This window comes from Melitaea cinxia, chromosome 8 (genome assembly GCF_905220565.1).
Source record: "Melitaea cinxia chromosome 8, ilMelCinx1.1, whole genome shotgun sequence".
In the NCBI taxonomy this organism is placed as follows: domain Eukaryota; kingdom Metazoa; phylum Arthropoda; class Insecta; order Lepidoptera; family Nymphalidae; genus Melitaea; species Melitaea cinxia.
In genome coordinates, this window is record NC_059401.1 from 9236223 (window position 1) to 9263671 (window position 27449).

General features: G+C 36.0%; 2 protein-coding genes across 2 annotated transcripts in view; one reads left to right on the forward strand and one right to left on the reverse strand.

Annotated features, from left to right (window-relative positions):
- The first annotated feature begins 249 nt into the window (after nucleotides 1-249).
- Nucleotides 250-6139, forward strand: LOC123655591 (ATP synthase subunit delta, mitochondrial). Its single transcript, XM_045591357.1, has 6 exons — nucleotides 250-397; nucleotides 824-941; nucleotides 1889-1979; nucleotides 2336-2442; nucleotides 4310-4414; nucleotides 5989-6139. Exons 2-6 carry the CDS (start codon nucleotides 825-827, stop codon nucleotides 6052-6054), a joined length of 486 nt encoding a protein of 161 aa, XP_045447313.1. The 5' UTR covers nucleotides 250-397; nucleotide 824; the 3' UTR covers nucleotides 6055-6139.
- Nucleotides 6140-7808: 1669 nt separating this feature from the next.
- LOC123655868 (Down syndrome cell adhesion molecule-like protein Dscam2) overlaps nucleotides 7809-27449 on the reverse strand; it is a 51686-nt gene continuing 32045 nt past the window's right edge. The window contains exons 15-41 of the mRNA XM_045591615.1: nucleotides 27263-27436; nucleotides 27098-27186; nucleotides 26677-26884; nucleotides 26397-26553; nucleotides 26062-26313; nucleotides 25858-25968; nucleotides 25536-25777; nucleotides 25157-25312; nucleotides 24551-24699; nucleotides 24081-24213; nucleotides 23589-23698; nucleotides 22687-22846; nucleotides 22076-22227; nucleotides 21495-21577; nucleotides 20241-20417; nucleotides 19630-19694; nucleotides 19437-19538; nucleotides 18424-18618; nucleotides 17098-17271; nucleotides 15214-15306; nucleotides 12768-12952; nucleotides 11857-11970; nucleotides 11003-11141; nucleotides 10149-10298; nucleotides 9719-9724; nucleotides 9021-9081; nucleotides 7809-7964 (exon numbers count right to left, since the gene is read on the reverse strand). Coding sequence (XP_045447571.1) covers nucleotides 7886-7964; nucleotides 9021-9081; nucleotides 9719-9724; nucleotides 10149-10298; nucleotides 11003-11141; nucleotides 11857-11970; nucleotides 12768-12952; nucleotides 15214-15306; nucleotides 17098-17271; nucleotides 18424-18618; nucleotides 19437-19538; nucleotides 19630-19694; nucleotides 20241-20417; nucleotides 21495-21577; nucleotides 22076-22227; nucleotides 22687-22846; nucleotides 23589-23698; nucleotides 24081-24213; nucleotides 24551-24699; nucleotides 25157-25312; nucleotides 25536-25777; nucleotides 25858-25968; nucleotides 26062-26313; nucleotides 26397-26553; nucleotides 26677-26884; nucleotides 27098-27186; nucleotides 27263-27436 — 3716 coding nt within the window. The 3' untranslated portion in view covers nucleotides 7809-7885. The remainder of the gene's footprint in view (nucleotides 7965-9020; nucleotides 9082-9718; nucleotides 9725-10148; nucleotides 10299-11002; nucleotides 11142-11856; nucleotides 11971-12767; nucleotides 12953-15213; nucleotides 15307-17097; nucleotides 17272-18423; nucleotides 18619-19436; nucleotides 19539-19629; nucleotides 19695-20240; nucleotides 20418-21494; nucleotides 21578-22075; nucleotides 22228-22686; nucleotides 22847-23588; nucleotides 23699-24080; nucleotides 24214-24550; nucleotides 24700-25156; nucleotides 25313-25535; nucleotides 25778-25857; nucleotides 25969-26061; nucleotides 26314-26396; nucleotides 26554-26676; nucleotides 26885-27097; nucleotides 27187-27262; nucleotides 27437-27449) is intronic.

Below are 27449 nucleotides of genomic sequence, written 5' to 3' on the forward strand. Positions count from 1 at the left end.
ATTCTGATCTAGTGGTACATTCGGTTTGCGTAGGTGACTTAATATCGGTAGTCGTTGGTTTAATTCTTGCTCGGAGTGAATATTTGTATTTGTATCCTTGTGGTCTCGGAAAGAATATTTAAAGTATAAATTACATTGAATATATCATAGTATATTATTTTGTACTTTTCATATTCATATTTTAATAACATATTAAATGTCCATTTGTTATTTATTTCTAACATATTAAATAAAAGATGTAAACAATTTTTGCACGTAACGCTATATTGTCACTGTGGCTGTGAAATTGAAGTTGACATTTTGGCTATTGGTCCTAAAATTAAAAGGGTGTCGAAAACCGTAAGGTCTTTTCATAATCATTAGTTTTTGTCTGCTATAAAGTAATTACATCCTTGAAGTAAGTATAAGAAAACATATTTTAGTTCAATAAGTAATTTAAAAAGTTAAGGTCCTTACTAAACCCCATAAGAACATTAAGAACGTTATTACATAATCTGTGTTTTCAGCAATATTTCATTTAATTTACAACTGTAATTTCTATAAACCATTAGCATAAGAAGAATTTGATAATTTATTGAGTATTTCATAGCTCAAGCGACATTCAGGAACAAATGTTTTATGAGTGAGGTTAGAATATTTAAGAAGAATACTTGCCACCACTTCCACTATATCAATAATTATCTAATACTTACTTTTTTAAAATTTTACAACTAATTTCAATTTTAAATTTCTATCTTTAATTCATTACTGCTATTTTTTTTGTTTTATATTTTAATCCTAAAATACAAGTATATGAAAAACATTATATATTATTTTGTTACAGGATGGCCCTAGCCCTACGTAGTATGTTAAGAAATGCAGCCAGGAGGATCCAAGTACGCAGCTACTCAGATGCCCCAAAAGAAGGAGAAATGGCTTTTACCTTTGCTGCGGGTAACAAGGTATATAAAGTGTAATATTCTTTCTATGACCTGTATTAAAGGTAAAAATAGCAGAACATGCTAATATAGTACATAATCCAGGCTTAGTATAAATTGTTGTATCTAAAACTGGTATTTAGCCAGTAATTTTTTCCACTACGTTTTAATATAAAAAAATATTTTCAATTATCAATTTATTGAAATACTAATTAAATAATATTTAAAACTTGAATTTAAAAGAAAATTTTGAGACAAAATGATTTTGTAAGTAGACAGTAAATAAGGTGTTCAACTCCTAACTGCTTTCCTTAAAATAGAGGATTCACTAGGTGTAACAGATCACATTCCACATGAAAAAGAAGTTCTTAGTCTATTTTTAAATTTGACTTTGTTTAAATAGACGAGCTACTTTGATAGACTCATTCTATCTGGGCGATAGGTACTCGGACGCGGTAAACAAGTTTCTCCCACGTAGATCTCGATTTCTTTCGAAATTGCTCCACAACCTTCTCTACCTTCTAATGAGAGCCCCATAAAAATCGGTTCAGCCGAAGATTAGTCCGGACAATCGGCAACACAGACAGGCAGATAAAAATTTTAAAATCGTTTGTTATCATGTGTTTTGGTATCATGTGAATAACTATACACACTTGAAAACATACAGTTCTTTTGAGATCACAGACAAACACTTCAATTTGACTTATGAAAGAAGATATATTTTTGCTTGTAATTTTTACTATTCAAATGTTTCATTCCGTAGGTTATATTGCTTTACTTAAATGGTTGTTTTTTTTTTTTTGTTATGAGAAAAACATTGTGAATGTACCAACCATTAATACCATTAGTTACCATATATGTACAATGAGCCTAGAAAAAAATCTGTATTAATATTAAAATTTAAAAGGTAAAAAAAATATGTTTATTTGTCAAATAAACTTTAGTCCATAATTCATATTAACATGTTGCAGGTGTTCTACAACAAACAAGCAGTAAAACAGATTGATGTGCCATCATTCAGTGGTGCTTTTGGTATCTTGCCAAAGCATGTCCCTACTTTAGGTAATTACTTATACTCCACTTATCTTAAAAAAAATGTATTTGTAAAAAAAATATATTAAATTTGAAATAAATTTAATAACTGTAGTTTTAAAATTTACTCAGGATTTCAGGAAGTAACCTATCAAGTTAATTCAAGTTTTTTTAAATATTTTTCATAGACAAACCAGTTCCAAATTTAATGTTACATATGTGTTCATAATTAAATCTGCAAATATACACTCCTAAGAAAAGTAAATGTTTAATGTAATATAAAACTCAAGACAGCTACTTTCTTATCTACATTAGATTTGTTTTAACTTGTTATGCTATCCATTGATAAATTAAATTTATAATAAGTTTAATTTGTATTTTGTTAGCTGTCCTTCGGCCAGGCGTAGTCACAGTCACTGAAAATGATGGCAAACAAAGCAAAATCTTTGTTTCATCAGGCACAATCACTGTAAACGACGATTCTTCAGTTCAGGTATTTATTTTATACATAATATATAAATATATTAATATTACTAGCTGACCCAGCCACCCGTTGCTGTGGCTCAGTAATTATAATTTAGTAAAATATATGTAAATTCTATGTTCAAACGCGCCATCTATAATCTAGAAATAGAAATACGGCGCCATCTACCGGACCAAATTACAGATGCTTACAAAATTTAATAAAAATTGGTTCAGTAGTTTCGGAGTTTATAGCTAACATTATGACACGAAATTTATATATATATATATATATATATATATTTATTTATATTAACATTATTATGACATACAACATGTCTCACATAAGTAGTCTGCAATAATGTTCATATTATTATAATTGATATAGTTCGCGTCATGTGAAAAGAACGCCGGCCTTGAAGCTGCACAGAAGCGATTTATCGGTCTATTTGGTGGTATGGGGTAGGGGCGGCCGAGTTTATCACGTGTCGCATGCTTGCCGGTGTGCTATTGGTTGGACAGTTCGACGTCGACACAAAATACTATCGCGCATAAAAGTTTTAAATTACGAAATAGTTTTACATAGAGAAGTGAGAAAATTATTTACAATATATAATTCGCGTCACGTAAAAAGACGCTGGCTATCAAAATGCGCAAAGGTTAAAGGGTTAAAGTGTTGCCAACTCTTGAAAAAACTTTTCCGTACTGTCCATTTTTAACCGACTTCCAAAAAAGGAGGAGGTTCTCAATTCGACTGTATTTTTTTTTAATGTATGTTACATCAGAACTTTTGACCGGGTGGACCGATTTCGACAACTTTTTTTTAATCGAAAGGTGGTGTGTGTCAATTGGTCCCATTTAAATTTATTTGAGATCTAACAACTACTTTTCGAGTTATATCTAATAATGCGTTTTTACTTGACACTTTTTTCGTCGACCTACGTTGTATTATACCACATAACTTTCTACTGGATGTACCGATTTTGATAATTCTTTTTTTGTTGGAAAGGAGATATCCCAAGTTTAGTACCATGATAAGGAAACCAGGATCTGATGATGGGATCCCAGAGAAATCGAGACAACTTCTTGAAAATCCGCAATAACTTTTTACTGGGTGTATCGATTTTGATAATTTTTAATTTAATCGAAACTGATGTTTATCATGTGGTCACATATAAATTTTATCGAGATCTGATAACTACTTTTTAAGTAATCTTTGATAACGCGTAGTTACTTGACTATTTTTTCGTCGATCTACGTTGTATTACTCTTCGATGTAATTGAAGTCGGTTTTTTTTCGTTTGCGAGCAAACACAATTATTTGGAACAGTCTTATTTGGTAAAAAAACCACTGTCAATCGTTATTTACGTTTTTTCCGCATTTATCGCTCACTTTCACAACACATTAGCATACGGACACTTGTATAACTCCATTTACTATTAATTTCACTAAAAAACAAATATCAATTTATCATTTTAAACACATAAAAACTATTAAGATACGAATAGTAAAAACTATTAAGATACGAATAGCGAGAGTACAGGTAATTAATATTTTTGAATACGACATTTCAATAACTAAAAAATTTGTCATTTCTTTTGTTTAAAAAAAAATGTAATTTTGGTAAAGTGATAATTATTATACCTACTTATTTAGTCCGAATTATTCGCACTGGTATTTCTAGTATTTTTTTATGTACCTACCTATAACCATTATACGAAGCCGCGATTGAAAGGTACGTCGTATTACTCATATCATAAATTGAAGTCGGTTTTTTTTTTTGGTTTGCGAGCAAACACACCTATTAAATGTTATATAAAAGTTTTCATTTTGTTGTTATGTGTTGTCCGGTTTGAATATAATGTAGCTATATCTTAAACTGATGTTATTACTGCAGGTTTTGGCTGAAGAGGCACACCCATTGGAAAATTTGGACCGCAGCGCGGCACAAGAAGCTTTGAGCAAAGCCCAGTCGGAATTCAACTCTGCGTCGAATGAGCAGGTAAAATACATTTTATTTTGAAGAAGAAGAATGATGCTTCTTGTTTATTGATTTGTATTGCTACATATCTTGAGTTAATGTTCATTATTCAACCTGTGCAGAAGTAAGTTTTAGGTATCATGTCATAGGAGCAGGGTACTCAGGGAGCAATTATATTGTCGTGCAGTAATTGGTTAGTTGCACGACGTACTATATATAATTAACACTCCTGCCTTACAAATCGAGTATTTGTTAATGTATACAATTAAAAACCATTACCAAAATATTCAATTGACTTTATACTTTACTTATGACGATGGTTTAAAAAAAGGAAGAGATTCTCAATTCAACTGAATTCATTTTTTGGTGTGTTACCCCAGATCTTTTTCACTGGTTGTACCGATTTTGATCCTTTTTTCCATTGTCCATTTAAATTTGATCGACATATTATGACGAGTACTTTTTGAGTCATCCCTAATAACGCATAGTTAATCGACTGTTTTATCTACTACCTAGGGAGCGTCCATGCGGAGTACGACCATGTGGTCATTTTTTTAGCCCGTCTTAGTTTCCTTCCACCATATATCATGTAGCCTAACGTAGCTTTTCCTGTCCACGATTGAACATGGTTTTTTTCGCGATATTTTCTGTTTTTTACTTTTGCATTAATTTAAAAAAAAAGTTTATTTTAAAGGAATAATAATAATACTTTTTGCTTAATATATTTATATATTTTTTATATGTATAAACAGCCTGCTAGCTTTGCTCTTACCTCCTCCCTCACGCTTCGTAGCTCAGCGTAGCATTCAAACTTATCCCTCCCCCCCTCGATCAGGCTACGTGGTTTATGGACGCTCCCCTACCTCGAACCGTCGTCATCTATTAGTCGATGTAATTGAAGTCGGTTTTTTTTCGTTTGCTAGCAAACAATCAGTTTTCAGTTTCTTAAGTGTTTAATTTTTTTCATTCAACTATTTAATGAAATAATTTTACTCTCATACATAAAATCAGAAAAGGATATCCATATGTATTAAATTTTTTTTATTGTTTACATTTTCATTTTTCTTGCTTTTAATGCTCAAATGTTGCCAATTGTTTTATTAATTTACTTCTAAAATAGTCTTCGATATATGGGATTATAATAATTCATACAATAATCTACAGACGGTACTAAACTTCAAGCTACTAAAGTTTTGCTCGTGCTATTTCAACATAGCGTATCTTAACTGAGGTAGGGCACAGCAGGAATTTCCTGCTCAAAATATGGAGCAGCCCGACTGGGGTAGTACCTCGACATTACAGAAGACCACAGCTAAATAATACTGTTTTCAAGCAGTATTGTGTTCCTGTTGGTGAATAAGGTGACCAGAGCTCCTGGGGGGATTGGGGATTGGGTCGGTAACGCGCTTTCGATGCTTCTGGTATTATAGGCGTCTATAAGCTACGGTAATCTCTTACCATCAGGTGAGCCGTACGCTTGTTTGCCGACCTAGTGATATATAAAAAAAAATATGTTTAATAATTTTGTGTATAATTCTATCCATACTTTATTAAGATCGTGTAGTACACCATTCAATGTGTTTTATAAATTTTAGGCCAAAGCCGAAGCTGCGATTGCTGTAGAAGTCGCCGAAGAAATTGTAAAAGCTGTTTCAGCGTAAATTTCTTACAGTGGTCTCTAACATGTTTAGTAATTAACAACTATTTAATGATACAACCTTTATTAAAGTTTATGGCCATAGCGTATTTCGTTATTTTATTTTTCTTTAATGTTTAAGTGTAACATATTGTTTTTGTAAGGAGCTTGTGGTCGAAATAAAACACAAATTCGTAGTTGAAATATGAGTACTTTATTCAACACAATTCAAACACTTTGGTACAAACAGTTAATTGCAATTAGCTATGTCGTTTTGCGTTAATGAGAAAAAGAATATTATCAAAGCCGCAAACACAACACTCAGAAGCAAAAACATCAAAATTCATTAGATTAAAATCAATCCCGTCAATTTGGCGATATTTTGCAGTTAACGCTTAAATTAGTATATAATTTTAATCTCCATCGAATAGTTATATCATAATTTTGAAAATTCTTATTTAATTTTTAATTATAATTTATGATAAATCCAAAAAATCTAAATGGAAGGTTTAGAGAAGAGATCGGTTGCTAGGAAGTCGCGAGAAACCTATCTACAAGCCTACGTTGCAAAGCTTACGAGACAATGCCACAACATATAAGAAGACATCTAGAAAATGACACGCTCGTGTCTTACTTCTATATAGAGAACAAGATTACGATTATTGTATAATAAAATGCACCTTATTACAGTAGGGTAACATTAGTCATATAAAATGCTTTCGAAATTTCGTACCAATAATTATAGGACCTTGAAAAGGTGAAGGTTAGAATGTTACTTAGCAGTCGAGAATTATATTTTAGGTTTGGGTATTTAGTCTTATACGTACTGTAATTATAATATTGTATGACCTTACGTAACTAACTACAGATTACATAGTTTTTTTGCTTAAAAAGATGATTAATAAGATGACTTACGACTATACTTATCCAAAGTGTTACTTTAACTCAATGAAAACATTAAAATATTACATAATACAAAAATGATGGCAATAACATAAATGGTAAAAGCATCACAAAAGTGTAACAGTATAAAAGGAAGCATAGTACCAACCTTCCGGTTGGGCGTTGACTTAAAAAACTGATTATCTTAAAAATACACAAATATAAATAACTTTAATGTTAGTACACTTCAAGTAAACTAAATTGATTAAAAATTCAAAATATCACATTATTACATGTTGAGCTTAATTTAAATTTAAACATAGTAAACCACCCCAAAAACCAGCACATTTATCCCAAACGCCCTTACGTTTAAATTAAGCTGAACAAATAAGATAAAAAAAACATGAACATCCCACTTATAAAAATACGTGCAGAAGATTTCACAAAGTCGGATAGGTGACCTGCAGTTTTGCATTAGATAATTTTGTGATAGCACGTCACTTTTCTAAAGGAAAAATATATCATTTGATTTAACTACCACAACCATAATTTTATGTTTCACATGGTAACACTATATAAAGTGACGCGACGAGTTACTACGGGAGGGCACGCACTTGGAAACCGATCCGACTTTGAAAATTAGCTACATCGAACTGATGTCGAACTTATCTAACGACACGAATATTGTAAAGTAAAAAATAGACAACTTATTTCAATTTTAGAAATGAAATCGTAATGAAGTAACGACACACTTGGAGAATTACTATCGCTACATTGTGAACGGCCGCGGTCTCGCACGGAGCGACATCGCGATTCAACGAAGACACAAAGCGAAGCGATTCTATTTAATTGTGCAATGAAGATAAAATGTAAAATGAACGAAAAGCGTCGGCAATCGTCGCATCGCGAGTGCGGTCGTTCGAAACGTATAACATAATATTCGTCAGTGTGTCGGCGGTCAACCCGCTTACAGGTTACACTGCCACAGTATCGTAGGCTGTGAGTCCCCGCCCGTGGACTGCTTGCTGGGGGATTGGGGTGTTTGATTCTGGTCTGCAATATTGTACATTATTAATACATACATATGTACTTTATGTTTCTTCGCCTGAAATAGCACTGCAAAGTACCTACATTTATTTGAATTGGCTTTACATATTTGTTTTTCTGTTACATGACTTTCATTGTAGGTATAGGTTAAAAATAACAAGCTATGCAAGATATTCGTTTAAGGTGACAGCTATATAGGTGTCTGATACAATGGTATCTAAACTATTTGGTGGTGGTATACTGCATTTAATAATATAATAGAGCAATTTAAGGGGAAGCTTTTTTAAAAAATTATCGATTTTGCCACTTTATTTAAAGTGATATTTACCTACTATTAATAATTTGCTAGCTCTAAAATTTGTTTTTCGGCTTTATCGATAATTTTAATTAATATAATGCGTGGGGTCGGATAGATGTATTACGAATAATATGCTAAAAAGCTCAAATGATTACAGAACATTATTACAGTATAACTGTCTCTTCACACATATTTAACTTTGGGTGTAGGCGGATAATTTGGTACGTTGAAAATAAATCGTTGCTTGGAAATTATCACCAATATAGCAAAACAAATAATTTTAGTGCAATTAATCAACAGTGTTAGCCACATAAGGTTATTTTAGAACATAAAATAATTCAGGCAAAATTAAAGGACATTCAGCAAATTCATATTATTTTTCTTCACATACATTGACTTACTGTTTCCTGTAGATTATGGATGCAGAACATAGTACATGCTTAATATTGAGGAACTATGCATACATAATGCTATCTGATCGCAGTGGACGACTGCGACTATGTAGTGCCCACACGAGGAGTCGGCAGATTAGTAATGTGTATTAAGTCAAAAATTATTCTTTTAAAAATCGGTGCTGACAAGTGCTGTATTTTAAACATAAAATTGATATACTTCACATTACAGATATTATCAATATTAGTTATTCAAACCAAGAAAAAAAATCGATCAATTAAATATATTTGCAATTATAGCGTTTAAATACTAATTGTTGTGTTTAAAATTGGTTGAGTGTAGGCAAATGCAAGAGGCCTGGGTGAACTGACCTGTCAATGAGTTTCCTCATTTCGTCGCTGTGCAAACCATCCTTGGCAGTGTGGGCCCTTACTGCAACAACACAAGTCACGACGCGTCTACACTAGGCACGAGACTGAGCCTGCCTGCTACTGATATTTCTCTCACGATATTCCACTAAACTCACTGGTTAACGTTTACTAGAAAGTTAATTGTGTTTTATCTATAATTTTATGTCCCAAGTGTAGGAATTTAGTGGATATTGCTCAGAAATATCGACAAACACATTATCTAAAAACTCTAATGAATCAGTTCAGATAGAAACAAAAATGTTACCACAGTCACGTCTAAGCTATGTAATTACCTAAATAGAAAACTTTATTGGAGAAAATCTCAATTTCCTCATCGAGAACTTAACACTCGGTAAAATAAAAATTTTACATTTCCTTTTAAATATACATCAGTACTAATGTTGAAACGAGACACTATATTGAAAATTTTTGTTTTACCTCGTGACTAATGAAAGAAAAAACATTTAGAAGAAAATTTTGAAGTGAGTAAATATATATATAAATGTATAAATATATATAAAAGGTAAGCCAATTGCCAGAACTTCTAGAAGCTTGGAAACATTTTTACTTGTTATAACGGAGAGATTTGCATGCGGTCAGTCACAAGTATTAAACATAATTTAAACAATTAATAATTATGAATTTAAAAAATATTTTACCGTCTTCTGTTGACACCCGAGTACGCATGGACCAATTTCAGAATTCATTTCAAATAAATCATTTTTTTATTAAATTAAATTTATCGGGGAATATGGAAATTTTTGGTAGGGGAATGGGCACGATGTTGGCATTTATATATCCTCCAAAAATTTAAAAATATTATACGATATATATATTTTAAGCAATTATAACTATATCAGTATACCTTCTGGTGAAATTGATAGATTCTCTTTGTTTTGATGATAATTAATTTTTGAGTTAAATCAGTTTACTCAAACTACTCAAATGTGAGAAGTCAATTACCGTATCCTTATAGCAAATACAAAATCGCTTTATTAAATACCGCATCAAAAATTCGTATATTTAGTGCGAATATATAGGTGAAGGGTTAGGGCATGAGAGCGATCAAGCGATCGCAGCGATACATACCGGGGTAGTTGCGCGGCTGGTCGCATTCGGCTTCGGAGATTTCGTTGGAGTCCTTGCTCTCGTTGAAGGAGGAAGAGCAGTTGTTGTCGGTGTTGGCGTTGCGCGGGGGAGGCGGGGGAGGCTCGGGCGAGCCGCCGCACTTGCGGGTGCCTGGCGTACGAAAGCATTTCGTTTCACTTTTGTTTAAGTTTTAATTACTGAGCAGAATTGAAGTGAACTTTGTGATTACAATGTATGTCTTAAGGAACGATGAATTTCTGTACGAAAAAAAAATTGTTACTTCTGTTTTGAATGTTTATTTCAAATGTCGTCGTGTGTCTATCATCATCAATCATTACATTCTATACAGTCCACTGCTGGACACAGGCCTCCACAAGTTCACGCCAAAAATAACGTGAACTCATGTGTTTTGCCCATAGTCACCACGCTGGGCAGGCGGGTTGGTGACCGCAGTACTGGCTTTGTCGCACCGAAGACGCTGCTGCCCGTCTTCGGCCTGTGTATTTCAAAGCCAGCAGTTGGATGGTTATTCCGCCATCGGTCGGCTTCTCAAGTTCCAAGGTGGTTGTGGAACCTTGTTATCCCTTAGTCGCCTCTTACGACACCCACGGAAAGAGAGGGGGTGGCTAAATTCTTTAGTGCCGTAGCCACACAGCACACGTGTGTCTATGAGTAGTAAAAATTGGGGCATAACGAAATTAAATTCTACAGATAAATGATTTCTAAGTTTCAATTCAATAGATCATTATATTAATTTAATTAGTTTTTGAGTTTGACTTTAATCTGAAATAAATAAATAAGTAATAATTATAAATGAGTCGTATATGAGACGGTGCGGTGCGCCGTATCGGTACCGATGCTGGGGCGGGAGCCGTAGTGGTCGGAGTAGGGCGTGCCGTAGGCGCCGGTGTACTGCTCGTCCTCGGGCGCGCAGCACGCGGGCTCGTCGTACTCCGGCCCGCACGCGTACAGCGGCCGCGAGTAGCGCGCGCGCTGCACACACGGACACACGCTTTGGATACGAATATACGAGGATACACGAGACAGGAGGTGGCCGGTATGGACACTAATGCCGGCAACATGTACCCGCTAACTTCAGTCACGTCAGTTCACTTCAGTGTTAATTTAAAATTTTATATAGAAATATACAGTTTTACGGATACTAAATTTATTTATTTTGGATTATCTGCTAGCAGAGGCGACTTTACCTTACTTTGGGCGCCGGGTGTTAGAAGGCGCCGAGAGTCGCACGCAAGGGCGCAAAATATATATAATATCTATACTAAGTAATATTACAAAGCTGAAGATTTTTTTTAATTGTTTGTTTGTTTGAACGCACTATAATCTCAGGAACCAGTAGAATTCCAAATTGAAAAATAATTTTTGTGTCGGATAGTCTATTTACCGAGGAAGTATATGGGCTATATAATTTAATTTCCTTAAATTAACGCAGATGAAACCCCGGGGCACAGCCAGTCAATATATAATTTTTTAAATTATGACTATAATTTGAAGCCACACATTTTTTTCCCGAAGTTTTTTGTCAAGGGGGTCTCAGTTAGTTACACTCGGGCGTTACATGAGCTAGAGCTGACTCTGTCCGATAGTTGCAGATAGTAAGGGCAAGAAAATAAGTTTTACTTCAGTCGTGTGGTCTGTGGTCTAAATCACACTCGTTTTTTTAACTAAATAGTAGTGCTAAACTCACGTATTGATCCTCTTCAGCGCAGGTAGCGGGGTCGTCGTACTCGGGAGCGGTAGAGTAGATAGCGCTTTGTCCTCCTTGCGAGTTCTTGCGGGCGTAGCGGCTGTTCGCTCGTGGCTATTTGTATAATTCATTCAATTATATTGATTAAATTTATTATATTATATGAGTTACATTTGTATAGGAACGTACGAGAAATGGCAAAAGTAGAGTGCTACTTAAAACTTAATATTTGTAGAGTGGTACTTAAAACTGAATATTTGTATTTCTAGTATTAATTGTAGTCTTTGTGGATCTCCCCAATATGTCTCGGAGAGTACGTAGTCATCGAATCCGGTTATTACTATAGACACCTGATAATGATTGTTACTTCTAGCAGGGAAATGTTCCTGTAATCCAAAGTGGAGTGGCGTGGGTGATTACATTCCCTCTCTTGTATATGTGATTTTTTCCTTTTCTTAGGAATCGGTTCATGAATAGATATGTTTCATTTTAGTGTAAATTTAAATTAGCAGAGTTAGATAACATAAGCCCACATTTCGTACTGTTTCTTAAATTATATGCGTAACGTGTCCATACGTCATGTGTCAAATGCCGTGTGTCAAATTTCACACTTAGGCTCGAGACACTCCACATTATAGTGTTGATCTCAGTTCGTTGTCGGTTCAATCTTGATTCGATAAAATATTGTTAGACAAGAAAAAATCACGAGATCAACACTTTAAGGTAGACCAAGCTTTCCGGTAGTTTTTTTTTTATTAAATAAATTTGGTACACGGTTTGGTATTTTAATGTCGCTTTTGTAATAATTCGGGAAGAGGCTAGTTAGAGTAGAAAATTGGGTGGAGGCAAAGAGATTGCGATTTGATAAAATTTTCCTCTGCCTCCGGCTTTCCGGTAGTTAGGTGACCTACCATGCTCTGCGATCCGGCGCGGGAGTGCGCGGGGTGGTGGGGGTGCGGGTGGGGGTGCGGGTGCGCCAGCGTGCCGGCGTGCGACGGGTGGTGGTGCGGGAACGCGATCGCCTTGCTGGGGTCCATCTCTTCGCGGAAGCCGAGCAGGTGGAACGTGGCGTACGGGCAGATCTCATCTTCCATGCCTGTAATTACAACGTTATTACTGTTAGGGTGTGTTTTACCGATTGCGGATAATATTTATGCTGCACGTAAGTTAAGAATAGACTTTAACGGCCGGAGGGAAATAACCCATTAGGACCAACATATTGAACCACAGTTTTTAGATTTGAAGGTATAACAATTAAAGTGGAATTCGATGTATTAAATAATTAAAGTAGATTTTGATGTTGAAAAAGAATTATATCCATATTATAACCTTTTATCTGTTAGATACCATCACATAACGTTAGCCACAGCCGGATTTATCAACATCTGTTCAAAACTTGAAACAATTTTACTTGACAGATTTTTTTTAAATTTTATTAATAATTTACCATTCTGAGAATATATCTCACAGTAGTTAGATAGACTGATTATATGCTTAACCTGATCATCAAATCCTTCATACCTATCTTACCATCGCTATATTTCTTCGAATTATTACAAATATAATAGTTAAAAAAAAACATATGTCATGTTTTCGTTTCCAAAAAAATTGATAGAAATAAAAACCAAACTCAATGATAACAAAAAAAACTCAAACATGTTTATCATTAAATATGTACAGGCAAATAAAACATAACTGGTATTAGGAAATAAAGCAAAATAAAAAATAAATGCTCGCAATGAAACTTTTAATTTCAACTACAAAATAAATTAAAAACACACTTACCTCAACTCTCTGGACGATTCTTTTGCAGTGTTAGTATCGACTATAACTACTGACATTTATACAACTCTTGTTTGTGAGTTTTAGTTTTGATCATTGGAAATTATATTTAATATCATTTCAAATGTTTAATTTTTGAAGTAAAACTTCTTTACGTACACTTGACTTGGGGAGTAAGCTGGGGAATGCGTGGCGAGAGCGTTACGAAAAGTGTGATCGGGTGAAGTGAACGGAAATTCAAGGTGAGATATAAATTGGTGAAGATAGAAAGAGAGTGAGTTATGTGTCATATATTACTTTAGAGGCAACTAAAACGTTTTTAAAGTTTTACTTCAGTCGCGTGGTCACTCGTTTTTTTTTAAGTAATACTTCTTTATGCACGCTTGATTTGGGTAGTAAGCTGGTGAATGCGTGACGAGAGCATTACGAAAATTGTGTTCGGACGAGACGAACAGAAGTTGAGAGGGAGATATATGTTAGATAGAGCTAAAGAAGTTTCAAAATTAGGCTTAATTCTAAGAGCATTCTGTACCAACGTCAGTCGTACAATAGCAAATTATATTTTAATAACATTCTTTTAAAACAGTTTATACAATTTACAATGATCCCAACCTAAACATCACGACAGTAATAATTAAAGTTGGTCTACTGGCACATATAGTTTACAAAGCGAGGCAAACTTTCAGCAATCTCATAACCTAGAAACGAGACCTTGAGGAAGGAGTCCGAATAGGAGCCATATTGTCAATTTTCTGATTTAGTTATAAATTAATTATTAAAAAAAAAAAAAAAACAGCTGTACCCAGTTGAAATTGAAAAGGTTATATAAGTTTGGTACCTGTAAAGTATTCTAATCTTACTATTTTGTTTATATAAATATTATATACAGCTCATACTCAGACATCATTATAATTAGAGCTGGCGATTAAAACAGAACACCTGTTATTTTTCACCCTTCTTATCACCTCCAGCCAAGGGCGTCGCCAGCCGATGGCGCAGGGGGGGGGGGGCAAGTTGACTTTACCTACTACAATTCATACTTTTCTCATTCTCTATGAATGAGAAAAGGGTATGAATTGTAGGTAAATTCGACAGCCCATGAAGCTTTTCACTTGTACTACGAGCCTTACATCTACAGCGATTGTAATAACAACAGTATCTTAGTACTATATACATATAGAGCAGGCAGAGCGTAGTTGAGCGTACGGAATATTAGGAGTGGAATTGGTGAATTCATTCGAGTTTCGACGTACGGAAATGATTGTTCAAGGCTTGAACTTCAAGCAAATCAATTCAAAGACTTAGGACTTTGGTTGCATTATATTTGGCAACTTTTTTAGAATCTCTAGGGGGGGGGGGGCAGCTGCCCCTCCCTGCCCCCCCTTGGCGACGCCCTTGCCTCCAGCTGTCAATTTTATATAATAGGCAATTCATATTCAGAATTATATTTGAAAGTTTAAAAAAAGAAGCATAAAAATATATTTTTTTAATTTTAGTGCGTCGTCATTAGATAAATATGCTGCAGTTAGTTTTATCGCCACCCCAATTATAAGCAAATACCCAAGCAGCGCGTACCTGTGGACAGCGTGTCGGAGGAGCCGGCGCGGCGCGCGCGGCGCACGCGCTCGTAGTGGTGGCGGCGCGGGCCCCACGTCGAGTGCGCGCCCACTGAACCACACTACGGCGTTACGCATGCGAGCCTTACCGCTTACTGACAATATTTCACCGCTCGATACCCTCACTTACAAAATTACAACTAGAATACTTATCATCTTCCTGCCCTTATCCCACTTATGTAGGGTCGGCACAACATGTTTTCCTCTTCCATTCCTCTCTATTATTCGTCACTTCAGTGCTTACTCCTTTCTTTCTCATATCCTCACTCACAAAATCCATCCATCGCTTTTTCGGTCTGCCGATCGCTCTTCGTCCTTCGACATTCATCCCTAACATTCTTTTACCGACATAGCGGTCATCCCTCCTCATTACATGCCCATACCACGCTAAACTATTGCTCCTTATTTTCTCTGTCACAGGTGCTACTTTCAAACTTCCCCTTATATACTCATTTCTAATCCGATCTTTCCTCGTTACTCTAACACTACAAACTAGAGTACTTAGTGATGATAAGGTTTATTTTAAAATAAACTAACCGTAAACAAACGCTCAAAACTAATAGCCGACTGTAATACGATTTATTACATTTTTTTTTTTAATATATAAATTGCAAAGTCCGAAAGTAATAGCAGACTACGATCGAACGGTGAAATATTTATCAATTCGTACCGTACACCGAATAAACATTTAAATATTACCTGTATGTTTTGACGTATCCTCTAATTTAAATAAAATAATATACATTAAAAATATTAAAATTATAAGAGGAGTAAGCCGAAACATAAAAGCACTACAACTGCCACCAAGTAGTAAAAACTAAAGTAGGATAAAGTTTTATTTTTTTTTAATTTAATAATTACTATTAAAAAAAAAAAACGAATTCTTACAAGCTAACTTATCATAACGGGGAAAACGAAACCTTTAAATAAAAAATATTTCAGGAAAAATGTTTTATGTCTTATACCTTTCCGTTATGAATATGAAGATGAATAAAAAGCGTAAACGTGGATAATAAGGGTAGTGCTAAAGTAAAAATACCTAAACGTGCAAAAAGTAAAATATGAAGAAGCAATATTAAATATATCTTTCTAAGTTATATTAGATCTTTGTGGTACCTGAGATATGTCAAGAAGTCCCCTCTGGCAGATTATCTTGATGTAATATTCACTGTACTTACTCATTTATTAAATTTGATGAAATTTTTTTTTCCAGTATCATTATTTTTTAAATAATTTTATAAATAAACATACGTATATAAAAATAGGCAGTGTCACTATTTGTGTATATCCAAGTATAATGTCATTTTATTGCTAAGTTTTTTAAATGTTTTACTTTATTAATAGTTAATTTTTAAAAATAACAACCCAATTATAAAAAAATAATTAGTTATGAGTAATTGAAATAACGTGTAACAGGTACAAATTAAGAATATATAGTATTAATTTGTCTGTGCGTTCAAGTATATAGGAAGACATGTGGATAAATATTTGTTAGAAGTTATTAATATATATAAGATATTAGATTGAAAAAATGTACCATAATACATTAGATATAGTATTATAAGAAGAGTTTAAGAAAAAAAAATGAGTGGCTAAGGTTTTAAAGACCTAACTGAACGCTGGAAAAATGTTACTAGAAATACCCAAACAATTTTTTCCCCATTTACTTTTGAAGTATACTATAATTGTTTTAGTGTATGTTGTACTATAAAATTATATTGAGATAAATTTTCTTTATACAGAACAATAAAAGACAAACAAACTTGCACCAGCTTGACAAATTACACCAACCCTACCGCCTGGCGTCCCTACGCCATATATATGTAGGTAGTGAAGTACTCACTGATGACAGCTTGACGCTTGACGCGGTCGCAAGTATTGTAGTTGGAGCCGGGTACGGGGGGGAGCTTGCGGTTGGGGGGAGCGATGTAGCCCAGTTCGTCTCTCAATCCGCCTCGCTTGTCAAGAGTGCCGCCAGCGCCGCCCGCGCCTCCCGCTGCGCTGTATACTGCGTCATCTACAAATAATACAAATAAATAAATGCCTCGAGCTCAACAGCCTCCACTAGGCTTTACTACTGTGTCGGGGGTCTGGAAACACACAATGCACAAATACAAATGCCCAGGCCACGGAAAACATCAGTCAGTCAGTCAGTTGAGCCTATTGCAGTCCACTGCTGGACATAGGCCTCCCCAAGTTCGGAAAACATCTGTATGGCTAATACAAATGTATGCCATAACCCGTAAGCGCCAACGTCTAATTATCAAAATGTATATTGGATAGAAATTTTGATACGCAATTACTAGTAGAGCAATAATATTTAATTAAACAATTAGTAAAGTATTTAATTAACATAATTAAGAAGATTCCTAGTATCGACGCTAGATTGGATGTAAATAAAAAGACTAGAAAAGAGAAAGGAATAAGGAATATTTACAGTACTAGAGTACCTAGTCCAAAATATGTTATTCTATTATTCTATAAGAGATAAGAAGATTTGGACTTTCGGGTCTCTTTACTATTTCGTATCGACTTTTTGTGACAGAACGGTTCTAGCAAGGTCTTAGTACGTTAGGCTAGACATTTATCTGATATGTATACACTATTACAATATCTCCTTGGAAGTTTTGTCTCAATGTAAATGTTTGTTGTTTCGTTTCCTTATCTAGGAGTTATGTCTACGAGGGTTTTTCAGGAAGTTTACTTACGATTACAATTTCGATTCTTTTAATATAAATATTGATTATATTATGTACATCGTAATATAAAAAAGATCTAGGTACGCATTAGCATTTTACATTGAACACTAATGCTAAAGCACTACCTTTAATGTACAGATTGTATGTGGCAAAACTATAAAACGGGTGAAGAAATAAAAACTTAATTATGGACATGCGTCTATTAATAATGTTATGAATGACAACGAATACAGTAAAACTAGTTTGCTTTATATATTCATGTAAGCGAAGAAGCTGTTATACATATTATGAGAGCGAATAAACAAGTTATGCTAATATATTTAATTATTGTATTATAAGTAGAGTTGAAATCGTCACACAAAGAATAAATACTGTGACATTTAAGAAATGTAAAATTGTGTGAGTCGCTGATGAAACATGAAAATGGTAAAAAATAATAAATGAAGCGGTGATCATGCCACCATACATACAGTACGCGTCCTTCTGACCTCGCAGGCGGTGGGGGGTGTTCCGCCTGGCCAGGGTCAGGCAGATGACCACCATGCCGACGATGAACACTACGATCGTGGCCAGGATTGGGACCAAAACTTCCGGTTCGAGCCATGCGCGAGCCCATGGAGGCAGGTCTCGGTCGGTCGCGTCTCCAGGCAGGGGCGCCACTGTGCCTATGTTACACGGAAAACGTTTAGAGGTCAAACGCACCTTTATGGCGTGGTTCTCGGGCTCCTCGGACCACGCACACCACAACGATGGCGATGATGATCACGAGGATGGCGGCCACGACTGGCACGATGAGGTTGAGGTGCGACAGTACGATCTTGAGGGTCTGCTCGGGGGTGAGAGCGCCGCCCCCCACCTCACGCGCCGGCGCGATGGTACCTGAAATGCGGCCGGGATCGGGCTTACACGTCTTATTTACTTCTTAATCACTTTTATCTTTACTCTTTTGTAACATTGACCGTACGGCGATGCATTTCAGGTACCTTATTAAGTTTTTTTTACATCGATTTTTTACTTATATTTATTTGTATATAGTATTTTGAAATAGTACATGTATACATTGTATTATAAATCAAATTAGTCAATATACAAAAATATAATCGAACGATTGTAATAAATATTCAGTCACATATCCTGGATGAAAGACAGTGCCACTAAGGCCGCACATCTTCATCATTTACATATACTAGATACTACACTTACGAAGTAGATAGGTACAGACTACACACTAATATATATGCTTTTAAAAAATACTTCTATAAAAACTTATTAAATTTAAATTTATTTACAGTGTAAAATAGTTTTGGCATTTATATTATAAATATATGCGTACATTCTGGCCAAAATAAAACGTTTTATTTTCAAAGTTACTTGTTTCAGAGTTACAATTATAGAAATATACATAAATTAGTGTAAATACGAGAAATAATAATACTTTCAATATTATGAAGCGAGAACTATAAAGCAGTTTCATCTAACTCACCTCCGGTCATTGTCAATGTAGCGAACTCGTATTCGGCAACGTTAAATCCAGCATTATTATGAGCGGTGATCCTGAGAACGTACCAGGTAGCAGGTTCGAGGTCTAGAATTGTAAAATAAACAATGTCAGCCGTTTTATTACTGCCATCAGAAAAACATATGTAATAACGGATATTTTAAAAACTACTTCATACCGAGTACGACGAAGTTTCCACCCGGTTTAACGGCGTTCGAGATCTGGTTCCATTCAGCGGCTCCTCTGAGGGGGGAAATTTTTATATTCATTATGTATTATCTGTATTATAAGTTTAGCACTTTTGAAAAAGTTCATAATATGGATTGAGACAGGTCGAATAATTTCAGGATATTCGAAGTACATGCGTCTGAAATTTTTAACGCGTCTTCTCTAATAAATTCAGAATAAAGCAACGTGAAAGATAAGGTCACATTTTTTTATTTTAATCAGAAATGATACTTCAACTTATAGTACGACATTGACTATTTAGTAGAACGGCCTTACTATACGTATATGATAGTTTGGATAAGCGAGATTATGCAAGAGTTAAAGGACTTCAGAGGAACACAAAAAAGGAGACCAGCGTCTGTGTTTCCAGAAAATTATAACCTGGGGATTTTTAAGTCGCGAGTGAATAGGTCACTTCTAGGTAAGCGTGCTCCATCTTAGACCGCATTTTCACTTATCATCAGGTGAAATAGTGGTCAAACGCAAGCCTATCATTGTATAAAAAAAGGAGCCGAGAGTGAGGAGTGCACAAAGGAAGGTTAGTTTCGCGCGGAGACTCACTTCTTCTTGTTTTCCACGACGAAGTGGCTCATGGGGCAGCCGCCGTCCAGCCACTGCTTGAGGTGCAGCGTGACGGAGGACGAGCCCACCTCGATGAAGTCGGCCGCGCGCGGCACGGGCGGCTTGGAGCCGCGCGTGCGCGCGATCACCACGTCCGACGCCTCGCCCGTGCCGATGCTGCGGAGGGCGCGCGTGAGTGGCACGTCTGGGGCCTCGTGTCGTCGTGTCGTTGTGTGTTGTGTCGTTGTATCGTCGTGTCGTTGTGTCGGTGTGTCGTTGTGTGTTGTGTCGTTGTGTCGTTATGTCGTTGTGTCGTTGTGCCGTTGTGTCGTTGTGCCGTCGTGTCGTTGTGTGTTGTGCCGTTGTGTCGTTGTGTGTTGTGCCGTTGTGTCGGTGTGTCGTTGTGTGTGTTGTGTCGTTGTGTCGTTGTGTGTTGTGTCGTTGTGTCGTTGTGCCGTTGTGTCGTTGTGCCGTTGTGTCGTAGTGTCGTAGTGTCGTCATGTCGTCGTGTAGTCATGTCGTCGTGCCGTTATGTCGTAGTGTCGTCATGTCGTCGTGTAGTCATGTCGTCGTGCCGTTATGTCGTCGTGTCGTCGTGTCGTCGTGTCGTCGTGCCGTCGTGTCGTCGTGTCGTCGTGTCGTCGTGTCGTTGTGTCGTTGCTCCGCCGGGCCGGAGGAGCAACGACACACACCAGAGCACATGCACCCACTAGTGCTGCTGCTGGCGGATCTTTTTTAATTTTGAGAGGAAATAGGCTAACTGAACTCTACTATGGAACCCAAATTTCGCGGATCACAATATAATGCTATCTTTTACTTTTTGTAATATAATTTTTTTTTTAAGATTTCTTTAAATGCTTTAGAATATATCTTCAGACCCAAAATACTTTGTCTTAGTTATAAAAAAAAACAAACAATAATGACATGGAATCATTATCTAAATGAATAAATAAAATAAATCAATATCTATAATAACATACACGTCGTCTGTTCCTGAGCTAAGCAACTTAATGCTTGTTACAGATAACAGCTGACTGTTATAGCTAACTTTTTTTACAAACATATATAATATACATATATTTATACATAAACACTGATATTACACCCAGACTCAAGCCAGAATCGAACCCACAACCCGCGGAGCAGAAATCAGGGCCACTACAAATGTGCCAACGGGCTAGTCATGGTTTCAATTATTATCGTGAAGTAGCTCTGAATTTTATTATTACTTTATGTGATATAATAATTCCATACCCGTTGTAAGCGGTAACATAGAGCTGATATCTGGAGCCGCAGAATAAGTTTTCAAGTGTATACGTATCAGTGTTGCTTGGAATCTGAAAATAATTATTTTATTCAATTTTCGGAGTTACAATCAATTATATTTTGTTTTATTAAAAACAAGTTTATTAAAATTATGACCGTTGCTGTAAGTATAATTAACATATTTGACGCTGTTTACAGCCTAAAAAGAAGAGCTTACTTAGTTTTTTTATAAATATTAAATAAATAGTTAAATTCTCTGCGCCTATTGCATCGGTCGCCGGTAACACTATTAGCAACCGGTGAAACAGACTATTTAAGGATTAAATAATCCTTGATTACTTGATTGACTTGTATTATTAAGGCCTAAGTCGATGAAGTTATTTACAAAATAGGTTTAAAAGACATAGATGACACAGTCCGTAAGTTAGTTGTTTTTTGCTGACTCTTACTCCTACTACCATACATACTGCTCTAACTCTTTTACTGCAATTCGTCAAATCTACGTAATTGGCTATTTACACTTGGTTACTCTAGTAGAAGAAACACATCTGTTAAAACTTTAAATTAACCTGTACAGTTTCCCAATCGCCGAATTCTTGCTTGTAGTGGATCGTGTATCCAGCGGCAGGGGACTGTTCGGCTTCCACGGATGGTTTTAAGCGAAGTGTGAGCGATGAAACAGACGACGACGCAATGCTCAGTTGAGGGGGGAAGGGGGGCGCTAGAAAAAAGTCAAAATTTTAGGGATTTTAAAGGTTGTATAGGGCTACAATACTCTAGTTTCTTTGTAAATAACCACCAAAAAAAAATGGATATACGTTATAGGACCTTGAGGCTAAATAAAAGTTTGGTAAGTTGATATTACAACAATAAGCTTAGTAATAATATAAATAATACATACTGAGTTGTAGAGGTAAGGCAATAAACCAACGAAATACAATTTTTTAACGCAAACGACGATTTCGCTCACCTGCAGTACCTGCAAACCTGCACTGTATCAAAATGTATAGGTAAGGTAGTCTGACCTCTTGAAGAGAGTCGGGGGTAGCGTCTGCAACGCGCTTGCGATGCTTCTGGTGTTGCAAGCGTCTACAGACTACGGTAACCGCTTACCATCGGGTGGGCCGTAAGCTTGTGTGCTGACCAGGTCGTATAAAGCAGTCTCGGTAAGCAGTCTTACCGAGTACGGAGAGAGTGTGAGTGACGGTATCAGTTCCGAACTGGTTGTCAACATGACAAGAGTACTCCCCAGCGTCCTCACGCGCCACGCCTGCGATCTGAAGCGAGCCTTCGGGCAGCTGGCGGACGCGTTCTGATGCTTCGAGGGGTTGCCCTTTTACCTGACATTCAAATTTAAATTGTTAACGCTTCAATTTATTACATTTGATTAGATTGATATTTTATATAGTTTTAACTGTTTTTTGAACTTGAATACTTGTGTTGCGTAATGATACAATGCTTTTAATCAGAACTATTACATCTGAGATGTGTTTAACGTATTTGCATAACAATAAGCACGCATCCATTGGCAAATGCATTAAATTCTTCAACGAAGAATTATCTTTGGTTATAATTAGGCAATACACTATTGAAACGAATGGCTATCGAAGATTCATATAGAAACAGTCTACTAAATTTAATAATCACATCATCACATCAGCCTTTCGCAGTCCACTACTGGACATAGGCCTCCACAAGTTCACGCCAAAAATAGCGTGAACACATGTGATTTGCCCATAGTCACCACGCTGGGTAGGCGGGTTGGTGAACGCAGGGCTGACCTTGTCGCACCGAAGACGCTGCTGCCCGCCTTCGGCCTGTGTATTGCAAAGCCAGTAGTTGGATGGTTATCCCGCCATCGGTCGGCTTTTTAAGTTCCAAGGTAGTAGTGGAACTGCGTTATCCTTTAGACGCGTCTTACGACACCCACGGGAAGAGAGGGGGAGGCTATATTTTTTTAATGCCGTAACCACACAGCAGCAAATTAAATAATGGTGTTAAAATATTTAAATGTCATCCACTTTGTCTACATTCTTTGTCTATGCAATAAGAATAAGTATATTTTTATAGTATTAACTTTACCTTCCATAGAATATTAGGAGGAGGGACGCCGACAGCGAGACAGGGCAGTTTAACGTCTTCCTTGTAAGTGGCCGTGAACGATTCGTCGAATGATGCAATTTTAGCAGGTACTAAAACAATGGAATAAACCATGTTTATCTATAGTTATATTATAAAGCTGGAAATTATGTACATTGTTTGTTTAAACAACGTATCTCAGGAACTACTGGTTCGAAATGAAAAAGTCTTTTTGTGCTGGATAGCACATTTACCAAGGATGGCCATAAGCTATTTTTTTAATCAACGCATGTGAAGCCGCGGGGTGCAGCTAGTTTATATAGGTAGAGAATAATTTTGAGATTCCAAGTGGATAAAACTACGTAAAAAAAATCTGTGTAATCTTTTATAAAACAATATTGTTATATATATTGTTACAACGTTATTGTTATACACATTGTTATTAATGTGTATGTTAAATTTTTTAAATTGATTTAATATTTTTTGAATCGTCACCTTTGTCGCTAGGGCTGCAAGAGGCGGTAGCTGAGGGCTGTCCTTCGCCTATGATGGTAGAGGCGGTCACCCAGAAGTCGTAGCGGCCGGCTTTTAATTCCGTTGCAGAATAGCTAGTTTGAGATGCGGGTACCTGAAAATAACTTACTAATGAATATCTAAGATAATATACATAAATAGGCTGTGATAAATCCAAGGATCCTCACTCGCACAGAAGATTAGAGAGTAGCTACTATAGCATATGTTGGGCGAAAGAGTCGGATATAGCTCTCTATATTCTTATTTCTCGTATACTCTTCTTCGATATAACAAAACAATAACGCATTTGTAAGCCACAACAACAACCAAACTACTGTGTGGCTTTAATAGTTTACTAGTGGCGGTCATTTAAGATTAATATGCGACAATATCTTAGTTAGCCGATTTGTACCATATAAACAATTGATCGAATGTGATGAAGTAAATCATACCTTATTGGGATGTGGTTCTGCGTTCTGTGCCTGTGTGTACACGTTGTAGTGGGTGACGACACCATTGGGTTGCGCGGGAGGACGCCACGACACCAGTATGGAGTCAGCGCCCATTACTAAGGCCTTCACCGCACGCGGCGCTTCGGGAACTGCGTGATACAATCAATATCTACTGATACTAGGTTTTGTTTGCGTATATCTCATATTTAAATAAGCTTTACAGGAAAATAAACATCAAAATAATTAATAAATATATTTGATGTACCACACACGGTCTTCTGTTCCTAAGGCAAGCAACTTAATTCCTATTTATTTATTTATTTTGTAGTTTGCGATGTCTTGTACCTTTTATAGGAAATAGAACGTATATTACACCGAGACTCGGAGCGGAAATCGTACCCACAACCGCAGTAGTAGAAAGTAGGGTCATTTTATAGTTATAACTATGTATATGTAACATCAATAAATGTATATAAAATTATTAACATTAAATATCATCAATATGTATTGTTAATAATTTTATATACAATGTTAATTATAGTATACGTAATAAATTATAAAATTAAATGCGTTTCATTGGGATTGCTTTGGCCAATGCCAACTCACCGTCCTGTTCAGTCTGGCAGTGGATAGGGGCAGAGCGGACGCCATCGCCTCCGTTAGTGGTAGCCAATACTTCCATAGAGTAGTTTGTGAATTTTTTAAGTCCGTGAAGAATGGTTTCGCTGCTAGCGGTGATCTTGGTGTCTTTAGTCTTCTCATCTATTGAATAAAAGTTGATTAATTCAACTAGTTTCAGTGTCATGATATCGTTCTGGTTATTAATTTAATTACACTTTTTTTTATATTCATTCGAAAAAGTCACATTAATTTAAACTCTTAGTATCTCGAGTTTTAGCAATTTCTATCTCGTTCTATTTTAAGTTCGGTTGCCTACCTTCGATAGTTTATAAATTGAAAAAAAAAATTGCTTTGTTTAACTTACCATACCAGGTGTCGCTGGGTCCATAAATGACTTTGTAAGCCTTGATCAATCCATTAGCGGCGGCGAGTGGAGGAGACACCCAGGATACTCTGATAGTCTGCGCAGTAAGAGTAGTGCAGAGGACGTCCTGAGGGGGGGCTGAAGGCGCACCTTCTGCGGTATAAGCGCGGACTTCGTTCGACACTGGTCCGGAACCCATTTTGTTGAAGGTCTGAACAACGATGGCGTATTGCGTATAAGTCCTAAAAATATAATTGTTATTATCCATGGTGTATTTTCAGTATTAATGTAGTTAATATCTTATATCGAATTTAATACTTACTTAAGGTTGAAGATATCAAGATGATGTTCTTTGCCGGATTCCTTAGAGATATCGACGGTTTCGAAGACGAAAGATTTGTTGCTAGAGGCCAACTTGTAACCGACATAGTATCTGTAAGAAATAATTGTTCAATATTTAATTTATTTGTAACATAACAAACTGTCAGTAAAGCCCGTCAGTAAGATCAATATCAATCAGCCTTACCCTTGAAGTTCACCGTTCCAATCTTGTGGTGGAGGGGGTTTCCAGGTAACTCGGAGCGTGTGCTTATCAACGGCATCAACTTTTACGTCTTGTGGCATGCCAGTAGGTGCTTCTTCAGCGGTAATAATAGTAACTGTCTCTGAGGGTTCGGAAGTTCCAAGCTCATTTTCTGCTACAATTCTGATGTGATAGGCAGTTGCTGGTCTTAAGCTGAATACTCCGGCTTCAGTGGCGTCTCCAGGTACAAGAACTCTATAAAATAATTATATGTTTATGGTTTTAATTATATGTTTGTATTAAACTGAAAGAACTTTGCAGAATCTTTATAAAATTACCTGTCAATATCCTTTTCCCAATTGCCCTTAGCGCGTTTGTATTCGATCAAGAACTTCTTGATTGGAGAGTTACCATCGTATGGTGCAGCCCAAGAAAGTTGAACAGTCCTTCCAGATTTGTCTAGTACTTTTAATCCATAAGGAGCTTCGGGTACCTCTGAAAGAAAAAATAATGTTTTTATTCCTGTATTATTTCGTGTACATGGCATAACAATAATATTTTTATAGACAGTTTTATGAATTGTTATACATATAGACTTTAAAATAACAACTGTATTACCTTGAATAATCATGTTAATGCTTGTATCATCAGAACCGAAAGCGTTGGTAGCGACGCAAGTGAACAACGCACTGTCAGATCGTTCTGTCCTCCTGATGCTTAGATCGGAAACCACACCTCCAGGTAGAATTTCTTCGCGGATGGTGTAGCGTGGGTCGGATTTGGGTTCAAGACGTTTGTTGTTCATGTTCCAGATGATTCCAATTGGCTATATAAATTTACATAGATTTTAGACACAAAATTTTAATCAAATTAAAATATACAAACTTTATAACATACACTTTTTAAAGTTATCAATTTAAATTTTAATATCTTCCTGAACTACTTCAGACAAGCGCGAAGATATTTACAAAAAAATATGAACGTCAACCGCAGAATTTAAAACATGAATTAATATACTAAATCTTTTGACTTCAATTACCTTTTCTCCTTTAGCTTGGCACTGCAAGACAGCGGGTTCACTTCGGCGGGCGGTTTGGTTTCTCATTTTAATTTCGAATTGGGGTGGAGCTAAAATTTTAAAATTTAAGGTATGAGCATTGTATTACCAATTTACACGAATATAAAATGTAATTTTTTTTCTTACCCTGAACGCTTATCAAAATAACAGCAGACAATCCAGATCCAATTCCATTAACAGCTTCACAGAGATAATATCCTTCGTTCGTCTTTTGAATGTTAGCAATAGTCAATGTTCCGTCCTCAACTTTAACGTTAGGGTTGTTTGGTTTAAGATCCTTGTAATCGCCAGGCGTATCCCCTAATAGAGTTAA

Excerpts from the sequence above, each read along its gene's own strand:
- LOC123655591 (XM_045591357.1), top strand. The coding sequence starts at position 825 with ATGGCCCTAGCCCTACGTAGTATGTTAAGAAATGCAGCCAGGAGGATC. Across the intron at positions 1,980-2,335 it reads AAAGCATGTCCCTACTTTAG|CTGTCCTTCGGCCAGGCGTA; the intron begins GTAATTACTTAT and ends GTATTTTGTTAG. Across the intron at positions 2,443-4,309 it reads ACGACGATTCTTCAGTTCAG|GTTTTGGCTGAAGAGGCACA; the intron begins GTATTTATTTTA and ends TTATTACTGCAG.